Source organism: Rhinoraja longicauda, chromosome 4 (assembly GCF_053455715.1).
Source record: "Rhinoraja longicauda isolate Sanriku21f chromosome 4, sRhiLon1.1, whole genome shotgun sequence".
In the NCBI taxonomy this organism is placed as follows: domain Eukaryota; kingdom Metazoa; phylum Chordata; class Chondrichthyes; order Rajiformes; family Arhynchobatidae; genus Rhinoraja; species Rhinoraja longicauda.
This window is the reverse complement of record NC_135956.1, coordinates 11,043,749-11,059,627: the sequence shown is the minus strand read 5'-3', so window position 1 is coordinate 11,059,627 and position 15,879 is coordinate 11,043,749. Positions and strand designations below refer to the sequence as shown.

The window sequence follows — 15,879 nt, the reverse complement described above, 5'->3', positions numbered from 1 at the left end:
GTTGATAATTGCAATTTGTCAATTTGGCCACTAGAGGTCGCTCGGGGTTCTGCGAGAAATCCCCCACGCCCTGGAAGTCCCCCCAGAAAATGTGGTACCTAGGCTGGGCAAGGCAGCCAATCTCAACCTCGTCGGGACTTCCATGGCCGATCGGTGGGTTGAATTTGCAACCTGTGGCCGGGGCTCTGGAACTCCAGCCCAGCTGGAGCCCAGCTGGAGCCAGCACATAAACCAGCAAAGCTCTGGAACTTTGCCAGAAAATCGGTGGTGGAACTGTAATAAGTAAATATTAAATTTAAGTGCAAGATTATATAACTATATTAATTAATTAAGTTGGGGTTAAAATATAAAACGCAGCATAAAAGCCAATTGCTACCTTTTTGGGCTGATTATCAATTAATTTGCGAATTTACTTCCAACAAGTACTTCCGCATGCTTAGTCGAGTCGCATATATCAACTCTTCATTACTTAGTCATACATTTTATGACCATTGTTCTTTTATTCAATACCAAGAGAATTGGGATGTGTACGGAAAAAGCAAAATAGAGAAAACAAAACAAAACAATTATTTCTTTGTGTTGCAAAAAGTATTTCTGTTCAATATCCTTTCTATAAATAGCAGAATATACTCATGATAGGCCTGACATTGTACACGTAGTCCAAGAACTACAGACGTTTGGAAATAACAGTCTTTGTTCACACATGAATGTAGCGCAATGCGTATGCGCATTTTTCATGCATACCTTTTTTTTGCTGAAAAGTTACATTATGCACTATATTATGAATTTTTATGTAAAATTCTGAATTTTGGACATCAAAATTATGAATTTGTAAAATCAAATGTTGGGAGGTCGGAGTAGAATTAGGCCATTTGGCCCATCGTCGACTTTGTCATTCAATCATGGCTGATCTATCTCTCCCTCTTAACCCCATTCTCCTGCCTTCTCCCCATAACCTCTGACACCCATAGTAATCAAGGATCTATCTCTGCCTTAAAAATATCCACTGACTTGGCCTCCACAGCCTTATGTGGCAAAGAATTCCACAGATTCACCACCCTCTGACAAAATAATTTTCTCCTCATCTCCTTCCTAAAGGAACGTCCTTTAATTCTGAGGCTATGACCTCTAGTCCCAGACTCTCTCCCTAGTGGAAACATCCTCTCCCCATCCACTCTATCCATGCCTTTCTGTATTTGGCATCATGAGCAAGAAATCTCTTTCCAAATGGACTGTGGGTAGAAATATTATTAGTCATAGTGATACAGCGAGGAAATAGGCCCTTCGGCCCAACTTGCTCACACCGACCAACATGCCCCATCTACAATAGTCCCACCTACCTGCATTTGGCTCATATCCCTCCAAACCTGTCCTATCCATGAACCTGTCTAATGCTGCTTAAACATCGCCCCAACAACCTCCTCTGGCAGTTCGTTCCATACACCCACCCCATACAATGTTATATAATGGTGATAATAATTACTATAAATTGTTTACTGATTGTTTTTTATTTCTCTGTTCTTTAGGATCTTGAACGAGAAATCTCTTTCCAAGCTGACAGTGGCTTGTACTACTATTATTATAAAAAGATGTTGCAGGCAACATCAATCCAAGAAGGTATTTAAAATTTTGCAATGTACGTTAATTTGTTACGTTTGGAGGTAAATCTGTAAATTGGTTGATGACACTTGTAGCTTTTTAGTAACACTTTTAGCTACTTGTGAATACAGTGTTGTTTTGTTTTCCCCATTGAGAATTCAGTTTGGTATTTGCTCCTGACTGTTTTAAAGTGTTTCCGTGTAAATGTTTATTTGCGATTCTTTGACGTGATCTGCATTTTATTGCTTGTTTGCAACCTATTGTCATGGACCTTTCTTTGCATGATTGTGGTAGGTCCCTGCTAGTGACCTTCTCACCAAGCTCATCTGATGTGTGACTAAACACCTTGCATGGAGGAAGACAATCAGTCAAGGAAGATGGTTTCTTAATGTGTAAAAGTGCAAAGGTAAAGCCAGCAAAGTCCGATCGAGGATAGTCCGAGGGTCACCGATCAGGTAGATGGTAGTTCACAACCAGAGTGCAGTCCTGAACTACCAACTACCTCATTGGTGACCCTTGGGCTATCCTTCAGTGGACTTTGTTGGCTTTACCTTGCACGAAACATTATTCCCTTATCACGTATCTATACACTGTAAATGGCTCGATTGTAATCAGGTATTGTCTTTCCGCTGACTGGGTAGCAGGCAACAAGAAGCTTTGCACTGTACCTCGGTACACGTGACAATAAACGTAACTGTTAATGATTTGCTCTCTTTAGTTAGTTTGGTTTAATTTATTGTCACATGTACCGAGGTAAAGTGAAAAGCTTCTTGTTGCCTGCTACCCAGTCAGCGGAAAGACAATACATGTTTACAATCGAGCCTTTCACAGTGAACGGATACAAGATAAAGGGAATCATGTTTTGTGCAAGATAAAGTCTGATTAAAGATAGTCTGAGGGCGTTCAATGAGGTAGATAGTAGTTCAGCACTGCTCTCTAGTTGGTGGTAGGATGGTTCAGTTGCCTGATAACAGCTGGGAAGAAACTGTCCCTGAATCTGGAGGTGTGCTTTTTTAAACTTCTGTACCTCTTGCCTGATGGGAGAGGGGAGACGAGGGAGTGACTGGGGTGCGATTCGACCTTGATCATGCTGCTGCCCTTGCTGAGGCAGAGTGAAGTGTAAATGGAGTCTGTAGTGGTAACTTCGATCCTTCCCATCAAGTTGTCTCCGTTTGCCGCCTTCACGGAGGAGTGGAGTGATAGTTCTTGACGCAAACAACAACAGAGAGATCTTCACGACGTTTCTGTTTAATTAGTCATTTATTGAAGTAGTGATACAAACAGATTAGTATTTCTCCCGTCATAAATCTGATAAGAACTGTATCTCGCCATAGCTTCTCCGAGTCTGGCGCATCACGTCTCTGCATTCCCAATTATACTCCTAATTCTGGCTCCTCCCAGCCATAATGCCTATTATGACCATATATGTATTCATCTCACGACAACCCCCCAAGTGTCCAAAAATAATACAGCAAGATACAAAATAATATAATATGCTAAGACAGCTAGTAAACACACATGGCTCCTACAGAGTCAATGTAAGGGAGGCTGGTTTGTGTGATGGTCTGTGCTGCGTCCACAATTCTCTGCAACTTTTTTGATGGAGCCAAAGCTTTGTTTAGGTTTAAGTTCATTATTGTCCCGTGTATTGAGGTACAGTGAAAAGCTTTGTTTTGCATCCAAACAAATCAGATAATACTATACCTAAATTCAATCAAGTAAAACTCAAGTACAATAGGTGGAGCAAAGGGGACGATACAGAGTGCTGAATGTAGTTCTCACCATTGTAGCGCATCAGTTCCAGAGACAAAGTCCAATGTCCGCAATGGGGTAGAGGTGAATTGGGCAGTACCTTAGCTTATGGAAGAACTAGGGGCTAGTGGAATCAAGGGATATGGGGAGAAGGCAGGCACGGGTTATTGATTGTGGACAATCAGCCATGATCACAATGAATGGCAGTGCTGGCTCAAAGGGGCGAATGGCCTCCTCCGGCACCTATTTTCTAGGTTTCTATGTAACTGTTTAGAAGCCTGGTAACTGGAGGGAGAAACCTTTCTTGAGTCTGGTGGTGTGTGCAATTTTAGACTTTGTTCTTGAGTCTGGTGGTGTGCGCTTTCAAACTTTGTTCCTTAGTCTGGTCCTGTACACTTTCAAACTATAAATCAGTGTAAAATGTTACTTTCCATTTTTGGTATGTTGCGCTATTTTTGTCTTCCTCTTTGATAGAAAGTGATTTTCTTTGTTACTGTTTTTTATTAGGCTTTTTTGAACTGACACATGATAACAAGACATTATCATTAAGGACCCTTAATTCAGTGCAGCAAATCGGTCTGTATCCAGAGGTCTTTACAGGCATCCTGTACCGTATCACTGGGAGTGGGGTATGTAATCTGCCTAAGTGTACTTTACCTTTCAGATACTTGAATGTAATTTTTTTTCAATTTTGCATTACTAACGTCAATTAATCAAAAGTAATCTCTGTGTAATTAATGGCTTCAGAAGATTTTTTTTTTGCATTAATGAGTGCATTGTCTTATTTAAGCTATTGATTACAGCTGTGTTCGATACAGCAAAACTGTGATAGTCTGTGTATTGGGGGTGTCAGATAACTGTACATTTCCACCCATTCTCCTGCATTCAGGTCGAGAGTGTTTTATTGTCATGTGTCCCGAAATGGAACAATTAAATTCTTGCAGCAACACAGAAGATGTCGTTTAGTTTCGAGATAAGCGTAGAAACAGGCCCTTCAGCCACCGTGTCCACGCCGACCAGCGATCACCCACACACTAGTTCTACCCTACACACTAGGGGCAATTTACAGAAGCCAATTCACCTTCACACCTACACTGACTTTGGAATAATAATGTAGCATCACTCTCTACCACTCTCCAACTCTAAAAAAGGTGTCTGGTACATTGTGAAAGAAGAATTTTGGTCGAGATAAGCAAAATGTTGGCAACTGAGGAACAGGATATAACTTACTGGACTTGGACTAAAGCAGATTTGTGGAATCGTCACTGGTTTCTTACACATAATCTGCTTAACCATATTGCTTTTGTCCATTCTCCATAACTATGTGGTGAATTACAACAATAATATTTGAGTTCAGTTCAGTTTATGTTTACGTGCACCGAGGTACAGTAAAAAACTTTTAGCTTCCAGTCAGCAGGACAGTACATGATTATATTCAATCCATTTACAGTGTCTGGATACATGATAAGGTAATAACGTTTTGTGCAATGTAAAGCCAGATCAAGGATAGCAAAGGTGTTTGTTACTAAGTCTCTTTTTCTTTCATTTTAGGAGGCAATTGAGCCTGTATATTTTTACATTGGTATTATATTTGGGTTGCAAGCAGTTTATGTGACTGCACTGTATGTCACAAGCTGGATGCTGAGTGGGACATGGATGGCAGGCATACTGACGGTAGTTTGGTACATTATTAACCGGTAAGACAGTCCTATCTTGTCACAAAATCATAAGTGGTTGGAGTAGAATAAGGCCCAAGAAGTCTACTCCCCCATTCAATCATGGCTGATCTATCTCTCCCTCTCCACCCCATTCTCCTGCTCTCTCCCCATAACCTCTGACAACTGTACTAATCAAGAATGTATCGATCTCTGCATGAAAAAATATCCTGACTTGGCCTCTACAGCCTTCTGTGGCAGAATTCCACAGATTCTCCACCCTCTGACTAAAGACATTTCTCATCTCCTTCCTAAAAGAACGTCCTTTATTTCTGAGGCTAAGACCTCTAGACCGAGACTCTCCCACTAGTGGAAACATCCTCTTCACATCCACTCTATCCAAGTCTTTCAATGAGGTCCCCCTTCATTCTTTGAAACTCAATAAAACATAAAATATAAACACAAATGGGTGTAATATCTAGACATGTCAATAAGTCAGGGCAGGCTGTAAATCCAGTAGTGATCATAAATGAAAGGAGCAGAATTAGCATTCGGCCCATCTAGACTACACCGCTATTCAATGTTGGTTGATCTATCTCTCCCTCCTAACCCCATTCTCCTGCCTTCTCCCCATAACCCCTGACAAGTGGGCAGGCTCTGAGACAATGGGGCTACTGTTTTACTTAATATGAAATTTTAAAAGGGAGAGGACAATATGGAGTCCGATAGTCATGCATCGTCCAGATTAAAATCCACATTTGTGATAAAACACATGATCACATTCAAGATTAAAACAATGACTGACAAAAGCTAGAGGATTGATTCACTAATGTCGAGCAAAAAACAAAATGTTGGAGGAATTTGGTGGGTTTAGTTTAGAGATACAGCGCAGAAACAGGCCCTTCGGCCCACTGAGTCTGCACCGACTAGCGATCCCCACATATTAACACTATCCTACTCACACACTAGGGACAATTTGCATTTATACCAAGCCAATTAACCTACAAACCTATACGTCTTTGGAGTGTGGGTGGAAACCAAAGATCTCGGAGAAAACCCACGCGGTCACAGGAAGAACCTACTAACTCCCTACTGACAGCACCCGTAGTCGGGATTGAACCCGGGTCTCCGGCGCTGTAAGGCAGCAACTCTACTGCTGCGCCTGGTTCAGACGGCATTTTGGAGTGAATGGATAGATGATGCTTTGGGTTGAGACCCTACTTTGGACTGATTGTAAGGGGGCGGGAAGAGTAAGCTGGAAAAGAGGTGGGGGGGCAGGACAAAAACTCCACCTTTTTATTTAATTCCATATGACCTAATGTGTAAACCATGCATCAAATGGGCTTGGTTTGTTTGAGCTTGTTTCCTAAATAAGTCTCGCCCATTGGACTAGCTCTGCAGGTTTAGGTTTATACAATAGACAATAGACAATAGGTGCAGGAGTAGGCCATTCGGCCCTTCGAGCCAGCACCACCATTCAATGTGATCATGGCTGATCATTCTCAACCAGTACCCCGTCCCTGCCTTCTCCCCATACCCCCTGACTCCGCTATTCTTAAGAGCTCTATCTAGCTCTCTCTTGAATGTTTATTATTGTCGCGTGTACCGCGCGGTACAGTGAAAAAGCTTTGTTTTGCATGCAATCCAAAGAGATTAGATAATTCTATACATAAATACTTCTTCTTCTTCTTCTTGCGTTTGAGGCAGCAGAAATTATGTAACGCCCTCCAGGCGCTGTAGCCAGTGCAATGTGCTGTTGTCGAGGGCCGTGAGGTCTATCCCTCCACCAGGGGGCGGAGGACAGTGCAGTCGAAAATGACGTGCTGCGCTGTTTGCTGGTCTGCTCCACACACGCAGGCTGCTGATACAACAGCAGGCTGCTGCTGATTGTACATCAATACAATCAAGTCAAACTCAAGTACAACAGATAAAGCAAAGAGTAGACCCAAGGAATGAATGAATTATACTTTGAACAATCCCCGCACACCAACACCATCCTACATGCACACAAGGGACAATTTACAATTATACCAAGCCAATTAACCTACAAACCTGTACGTCTTTGGATTGTGGGTGGAAACCGGAGATCCCACGCGGTCATGGGGAGAACATATAAACTCCGTTCAGCCAGTACCTGTAGTCAGAATCGAGCCCGGGTCTCTGGCACTGTAAAGCAGCAACTCTACTGCTGCGCCACCTGGCCATACCTGCCTCCGGCAGCTCGTTCCATATACCCACCACCTTTTTGTTTAACAACGAATCGAAAGATACCGCATCCCATTACTTGCTGTTCCGTCTTCCGAGTTTACGTGCTCCAGTGTCTGGAGTAAGACTTGAATTTGAATTTTTGGCTGGGATGCCTAGCCAAGCTTGATACCACTAAGTTGGACTTCACACCTACATGCATGCTTATCTAATGCCTATCTGCTTTCATCATCTTAGGACTGATACCACCAGGGTGGAACATACTGTTCCCTTGAGGGAAAATTGGGCGTTACCATATTTTGCACTACAAGTTGGAGCCCTCACTGGTTATCTGAAGACCAACATTAATTGTACTATGGAGGTGAGTATGGAACACAGCGGTCTATAAGGAGATCTTATTTGGGTGAGAGCCTTGTACTATCTTTAATGGGACTTTACTGGAATTTATCTTGCATTAAATGTTACTCCCTTTATCGTATATCTGTGCACTGTGGACAGCTTGATTGTAATCATGTATAGTCTTTCCACTGACCAGATAACACGCAACAAATTTTTTTCACTGTACCTCGGTACACGTGACAGTAAACTAAGATCTTAGACATAAAATACTGGAGTAACACAGCAGGACAGGCAGCATCTCTGGAGAGAAGGAATGGGTGACGTTTTGAGTCGAGACCCTTCTTCACACTGAAGAAGACTGAGTCTGAAGAAGGGTCTTGACCGGAAAAGTCACCCATTCCTTCTATCCAGAGATGCTGCCTGTCCCACTGAGTTACTCCAGTATTTTGTGTCTATCTTTGGTGTAAACCAGCATCCAACAAACCAGTTAGACACAAATAGCTGGAGTAACACAGCGGGACAGGCAGCATCTCTGGAGAGAAGGAATGGGTGACGTTTCTGGTTGAGACCCTTCTTTGGACTGGTTTGGGATAAGGGAAACGAGAGATATAGACGGTGATGTGGAGAGATAAAGAACAATGAATGAAAGATATGCAAAAAAGTAACCATGATAAAGGAAACAGGCCATTGTTAGCTGTTTGTAGGGTGAAAATGAGAAGCTAGTGCGACTTGGGTGGGGGAGGGATAGAGAGAGAGGGAATGCCAGGGCTACCTGAAGTGAGAGAAATCAATATTCATACCACTGGGCTGTTCCCCAGTTCCAACAAACCAGTTCCTTCCTAAACTAAGAACTTGGTGTTCTTCCAAATCTGACCTCTTATCTTTTCCTAACTCACTTTTTCTGATCACCCTTGCCTCACACATGAAGTCAATGTCTTTTTGACTTCCACTTTATTCAGTGGTATTCTAAACATTCTTTTCCAGGTCTTTTGAAATATTTCTCAAAACATTTCACTCGTTTTCTTTTGGCTCTGTTCCCTAATTCTGCTTGCTTGTTCCTCTTCCACAATTGGTATCTGTTTTTCATTTACCTATTTTGCACTGTTTACTATGATGTTTTCCTCATAGAAGATGTAACACGAATGTATGTGTGGGAAGAAACTGCAGATGCTGGTTTAAACCGAAGGTGGACACAGAATGCTGGGGTAACTCAGCGGGACAGGCAGTATTTCTGGAGAGAAGGAATGGGTGATGTTTTGCGTCGAGACCCTTCTTCAAACTTTAGTCACCCATTTCCTTCTCTCCAGAGATGCTGCCTGCTGAGTTACTCCAGCTTTTTGTGTCTGAAATGAATGTATGGTGTATCGTGTTTTACCGTATAGAGATCTATGATCGGAATTGTGGATTACAAAAGCTAATGTTTCTCTTTTTTTCACCCCTTGCCCTAGGTGTTTTCATATCTCCTAATGTGTGCATCTGCATTTGCCTTCATAATGATGTGGGAGATTAGTCACTATGTGCTGTTTGTGCAAGCCTTCAGTCTTTTCCTGTTGGATTGTCTGGATCTCATTCAGAGTCGTAAGGTACGTGGGGGTATGAAACCTTGCTAGGCACAGGAAATGGAGGAGAGCACAGAGAAATTACTTGGCGCCTATCAAACCATTTTAACGGTTTAGTTTAATTTAGAGATACAGCGCAGAAACAGACCAGTGATCCCCTCACATTAATACTATCCTACGCACACTAGGGTCAATATGACATTTCTACCAAGCCAATTAAACTACAAACCTGTGTGTCTTTGGAGTGCAGGAGGAAACCGAAGATCTTGGAGAAAACCCACATAGGTCACGGGGAGAACGTACAAACTCTGTACAGACAGCACCCGTAGTCAGGATTGAACCCGGGTCTCTGGTGCTGTAAAGCAGCAACTCTACCCCAACGCCTCCGTGATTTTGTGCTTTCGTAGTTCATAAGTTCCCGTAGCAGACTTAGGCTATTTGGCCTATCAAGCCTACTCCACCATTCAATCGTGGCTAATATATCTTTCCCTCTCAATCCCATTCTCCTGCCTTCTCCCCATAACCCCTGACCCAGGTAGTTCATAAGTTCCGGGAGCAGAATTAGGCCATTCTGCCCATCAAGTACCATTCGATCATGGTAGTGGTAGATAGATGATCAAGGTTGCCTTGAGTTTGGGAGGGTCTACTATCTGAGTAATTGTGGGGTACTGAATCAGATGCTGTTCCAAAATAACACCAGGAAATGCTCTGCAGATTTGGTAGCATCAATGGAAAGAGAAACAGTTTTATTTAATATTTTCACCATCTGCAGTTTTGTTTTCATTACAAACAGTTTGGAATAGATGAAACTTTGCTGGATCCAGTATAATGATTGGTACTGGTACAGGCACCTTGTGTTTTATAGTTCAGTTCAGTTTAGTTTATTGTCACGTGTACTGAGGTACAGTGAACAGCTTTTGTTGCATGATGACCAGCCAACGGAAAGACAATACACGATTACAATCGAGCCATTTACAGAGTAAAGATTCATGATCCGGAAATGATTTTTAGTGCAAGGTAAAGCCAGTAAAGTCTGACCAAAGATAGTCAGTGAGTCCCCAATGAGCTAGATAGTAGTCCAGGACTGCACTCTTGTTGTTGGTAGGATGGTTCAGTTGCCTGATAATAGCTTGGAAGAAACTTCCTGAATTTGGAGGTGTGGGTTTTCACACTTCTATACCTTTTGCCCGATGGGAGAGGGGGGAAAAGGGAGTGGCCAGGGTGCGACTCGTCCTTGATTATGCTGCTGGCCTTGCCGAGGCAGCGTGAGGTGTAAATCGAGTCAATGGAAGGTAGGTTGGTTTGTTCGATGGTCTGGGCTGCGTCCACAATTTCTTGAGGGGGTTATGTGCTTGAAAAGTTGCACGTAATTCAAAAATGCGGAAATTAAACATATATGTGACAATGCTGTCAACAGTAAAGTTGAGCGCTTTATTTTTAAAATAGCAGCGCATAAATCATACTTTAGTATTGAAGGAACAAGCATTTAGTATTGAAGGAACAAGTTATTTCAAAAATGCATAAATCAAACGCATGTAAAACATGAGGTGTCTGTATTTTGTTTCAGAACATTGTCAACTTGTGTAAAAAAAAGTGGCTCATTTAGTAGGTCAATCTAATCCTTCACATTCCAGGAATGAGTAGGTTAACCTATGATGAGTGCTTGACAGCACTGGGCCTGTACTCGCTGGAGTTTAGAAAGTTGAGGGGGAACCTCATTGAAACTTGCAGAACAATGAAAGGCAGAGATGGAGGGGATGTGGAAAGGATGTTTCCACTGGTGGGAGAGTCTAGGACCATAGATCTTAGCCTCAGAATTAAAGGACGCTCTTTTAGAAAGGAGGTGAGGAGGAATTTCATTAGTCAGAGGGTAGTTAATTTGTGGAACTCATTGCCACAGAGGGCTTTGGAGGCCGTCAGTGGATATTTTTGAGGCAGAGATAGGCAAATTTTTGATTGGAACGGGTGTCAAGGGTTATGGGGAGAAGGCAGAAAAATTGGATGAGGAGGCAGAGATCAGCCATGATTGAACGCCGTGTAAACCCGATGGGCTGAATGGCCTAATTCTACTCTAACTTGTGAACATCATTGTCACTCTGGCGTATCCCTCAAAATAAGTTGTGCTTCGCCCCGTCCATCACTATTGAAAGGTTACGTCACAAAGTATGTCAAATGCATGTGTGGAATGGGGTGTCTGTTTTCTTCCCCCTGGTTTAACTCAAAACTCCAAGCCCTTCAGTCCACAATGTCCTAGCCAAACATGATACCAAGTTAAATGAATCTCACCTGCCATCACATGACCCATGTCCCTCCATTTCCTTCATATCCATGTGCCTACACAAAAACCTCTTAAGCACCACTATCATATCGTATCTACCCTCCACCCCCACCCCTAGCAGAGCAATCCAGACAACCACCACTCTTTGTGTAAAAACAAACTTCTCCACAAACTCCTTTTAATAGATGTCCGAGAAGGAATAGTTATTTGATTGCAAGTTGAAATCTTTTGTAAAAAAACCCCACTAAAACCATATTCTTTCTGGCTTTTGTGGTCCTCAGTGTCTTTTGGATGAGGGGTAGGCAATACAACATGTCTTTTTAAAAAATATATCCCCATTATGGTGGATCATAATTACTTTAAGCATACTCTCTGAATATGAAGAGGAAAACGTACAAAACTGAACAATAAGTAATTTATTATTGGGTGGTGTACATCAATCTAATCCTATAAAACTCATCTTTTGGCTTGTCAATCTGGTCTATCCCTCAAAATAAGTTGTGTATCAATCCAGTCCATTACTATTGAAAGGCTTATGTCTCACATGTTCAACAATCAGCCTGAAGAAGGGTCCTGACCCAAAACATCACCTGTCTATTTTCTCCAGAGATGCTGCCTGATCCGCTGAGTTACTCCAGTATTTTTGTCTTTCCTTGGTAAACCAGCAGCTGCAGTTCCTTGTTTCTACAATGAGTTATTTAAACTTCTCTATTCTGTTTGTTGCTGTTCATTGTTTAGTTTGGTTTAGAGATTCAGCGTGGAAACAGGCCCTTCGGCCCACCAAGTCTGCACTTTCTAGCGATCCCCTTACACTTTCTACACACTAAGAATAATTTATAATGTACGTCTTTGGAGTGTGGGAGGAAACCGGAGCTCATGGGGAGAACATCAAACTCCGCACAGACCATAGTCGGGATTGAATCTGGGTCTCTGGCGCTGTGAGGCGGCAACTCTAACCCTGTGCCACCATGCCACCCCAAAGATGTAAAATAGCTACACGTCGTCCTGTGTTTTGTTTTGCAGGTAACAGAGGTGTACAGGATGTACGTGGTGTGCCTTGCACTGGGGTATTTTATGCAGTTCAGAAACTCCGCTTTGCTTGCTTCCCCACTTCTAAGTTTCATTTGCGGTTCACATCTTGCGAAATATATTCAGGTAGTGGAGCATGTACTTGAAACTTCATCAGCGTTTAATGTTTATCATTGGAGTAAACATGTTGTAGTTCACTTCATTCCTAATTAATAGTGTATTGCAAAATCGGCTTTATTAATGGGACAACTGTAGGTCTAAATTTTACTCTTTATCTTTAAAAAATATATATATTTTTGATGTTTATTTATTCTCTTTTATTTACTATTTATTCTCTTCAACTCTTTATACTCTCGACCCACACCTTTCTCCTCATCTCTGGCGTTTGACCAACAATCTGCCTATAAAATAACCGCCTTGCTGGTGTTCACCTGTTACTGGCCATGCTCTGTCCTGCCCCTTCTCTATCCCAGCTCTCTTTCCTCCCCACCCCCTCCACAATCAGTCTGAGGAAGGATCCCAACCCATCGTGTCGCCCATCCATATTCTTCAGAGATGCTGCCTGCCTCATTGAAACTTACAGCATAATGAAAGGCATAGATAGAGTGGACGAGGATAGGATATTTTTATTGGTGGGAGAGTCTAGGACCAGAGGTCCTCAGAATTAAAAAGGAGGTGAGAAGGAACTTCTTTAGTCAGGGTAGTCAATCTGTGGAACTCATTTCCCCAGAGGGCTGTGGAGGCCAAGTCAGTGGATATTTTTAAAGCAGAGATAGAGATTTTTTAAATTAGAACGGGTGTCAAGGGTTATGGGGCGAAGGCAGGAAAATGGGATTAGGTGGCAAAGACCAGCCATTATTGAATGGCGGAGTAGACTCGATGGGCCAAATGGCCTAATTCTTTCCTATGTTGTGAACTTGTGTGACCCGCTGAGTTACTCCAGCATTTTGTGTCAATCTGTAGGTTTATTATTGTCACATGTACTGAGGTACAGTGAAAACCTTTGTTTTGTATGCTATACAAACAAATCAGATATGATACATAAATATAATAAGGCCAAACTCGAGTATAATATGTAGACGAGAAATTTAAAAGATAAGAGCACAGAGTCGTAGTGATACAGTGTGGAAACAGGCCCTTCGGCCCAACTTGCCCACACCGGCCAACATGTCCCAGCTGCAATAGTCCCACCTGCCCGCATTTGGTCCATATCCCTCCAAACCTGTCCTGTCCATGTACCTGTCTAGATGACGGTAGATCCTCCTCTGAGATCATCACCCAGGGAGTTGTGAATCTGTGGAATTCTCTGCCACAGAAGGCAGTGGAGGCCAATTCACTGGATATTTTCAAGAGGGAGTTATATTTAGCTCTTGAGGCTAAAGGAATCAAGGGATATGGGAAACGAGCAGGAACGGGGTACTGATTGTAGATGATCAGCCATGATCATATTGAATGGCGGTGCTGGCTCGAAGGGCCGAATGGCCTACTCCTGCACCTATTTTTCTACGTTCCCATGTTTTCTAAATTTTATTTGTGATGTGGTTAGTTTAAAATTGTCTGAGATAGTGATTAATACTTTATTATCACATATAACGTGTCACAACAAAATTATTTGTTTTGCTTACCATACACGAGGTATGCAAAGAGTCGCCACATAAAGGGTGCCGACAAAGTCACAAAGTATTCATTACAGTCTTTGTTCTCGGTGCCCCCCCACGCCGGGTTCCTCTTTGTTCTCGGCGTCCCTCACGCCGGGTCCTAGGAAGCTACTCTTCATCTCCACCAAGAATACGGGCCTTCATTGTCAGGTTAAGAACTCGACACCTATAACAACTGGGACTTGAAAATGGTGCCAAAGCTGGCTATACAATTGTACTGTATCTGAGACGCTTATCTAAGATGTATATAAGTGCTAATGTATAGTGGTACTTGGACTGAACTGTAAAACAAAAGTGATTGTCACTGTGCCTTAGTGCAGGTGACAAATAAAATACCATTGAAGCATTGTTAGTGTAAATACTGATCTGTTCTTTACTTTCACAGCAAAACTTGAAGAAAGGTCACTTTGTAACAAGGGTCATGAAGTTGCTCCTTCATTTTTACTTGGTTTTCACCATCTCAATCATTTTAAATCTTATAATAAAAGTAAGTATAAATCTAGGAGTTTGGTTTGTATATTTCTGTTGTTACTAATTTGTACAGTGCCCTCCATAATGTTTGGGACAAAGACCCATCATTTATTTATTTGCCTCTGTTCTCCACAATTTGAGATTTGTAATAGAAAAAATCACATGTGGTTAAAGTGCACATTGTCAGATTTTATTAAAGGCCATTTTTATACATTTTGGTTTCACCATGTAGAAATTACAGCTGTGTTTATAAACCAGAATGTTTGGGACACATGGCTTCACAGGTGTTTGTAATTGTTCAGGTGTGGTTGAATGCCTCCTTAATAAGAGAGCTCTCAGCACCTAGTCTTTCCGATTTTTCTATTACAAATCTCAAATTGTGGAGTACAGAGGCAAATAAATAAATGATGGGTCTTTGTCCCAAACATTATGGAGGGCACTATATTTCAAGAGTCATAGAGTGGTACAGCATGGAAACAGGTGCTTCAGGCCAACTTTCCCACGCAGACCAACATGTCCCAGCTACATTAGTCCCACCTGCCTGCGTTTGGTCCACATCCCTCCAAACCTGTCCTTTCCATGTACCTATCTAACTGTTTCTTAAACGTTGGGATAGTCCCAGCCTCAACTACCTCCTCTGGCAGCTCGTTTCATTCACCCTTTGTGTGAAAAGGTTCCCGCCCAGATTTCTATTAAATCTTTCCCCCTTCACCTTAAACCTATGTCCTCTGGTCCTCGATTCACTTACTCTGGGCAAGAGACTCTGTGCATCTACCTCGCTCCTTCATTGTGAGAGGGTTTGAGTAGAGGAGCAACAAGGTCCTACTGCAGTGTACAGGGCCCTGGTGAGACTACACCTTGAGTATTGTGTGCAGTTTTGGTCTCTTTATTTGAGGAAGGACATTCTTACGATTGTGGGAGTGCAGTGTAAGTTGACCAGGTTAATTCCCGGGATGGCGGGACTGACAAATGATGAAAGAATGGGCTTGTATTCGCTGGAATTTAAAAGGATGGGAGGGGATCTTGTAGAAATATATAAGATTCTTAAGGGATTGGACGGGCTCGATGCAGGAAACATGTTCCAGATGTTGGGGGAGTCCAGAACCAGGGGTCACAGTTTTAGAATAAGGAGTAGGCCATTTAGGACTGAGATGAGGAAAAAAAATTCACCCAGAGAGTTGTGAATCTGTGGAATTCTCTGCCACAGAAGGCAGTGGAGGCCAATTCACTGGATGTTTTCAAGAGAGAGTTAGATAGAGGTCTTGGGGCTAAAGGAATCAAGGGGTATGGGGGGGAAAAGCAGGAACAGGGTACTGATTCTGGATGATCAGCCA

The 15,879-nt window shown here is 42.4% G+C and overlaps 1 protein-coding gene across 6 annotated transcripts in view; it reads left to right on the top strand.

The window, feature by feature from the left end:
* LOC144592571 (putative C-mannosyltransferase DPY19L4) overlaps positions 1 to 15,879 on the top strand; it is an 87,323-nt gene that overhangs the window by 32,523 nt on the left and 38,921 nt on the right. For 5 of the 6 annotated variants that reach the window (XM_078397169.1, XM_078397170.1, XM_078397167.1 and 2 more), the window contains 7 exons: positions 1,527 to 1,617; positions 3,859 to 3,980; positions 4,903 to 5,048; positions 7,449 to 7,572; positions 8,999 to 9,133; positions 12,411 to 12,542; positions 14,460 to 14,561. In XM_078397169.1, coding sequence (XP_078253295.1) covers positions 1,527 to 1,617; positions 3,859 to 3,980; positions 4,903 to 5,048; positions 7,449 to 7,572; positions 8,999 to 9,133; positions 12,411 to 12,542; positions 14,460 to 14,561 — 852 coding nt within the window. The remainder of the gene's footprint in view (positions 1 to 1,526; positions 1,618 to 3,858; positions 3,981 to 4,902; positions 5,049 to 7,448; positions 7,573 to 8,998; positions 9,134 to 12,410; positions 12,543 to 14,459; positions 14,562 to 15,879) is intronic. The other variant, XM_078397172.1, reaches the window with a different exon arrangement.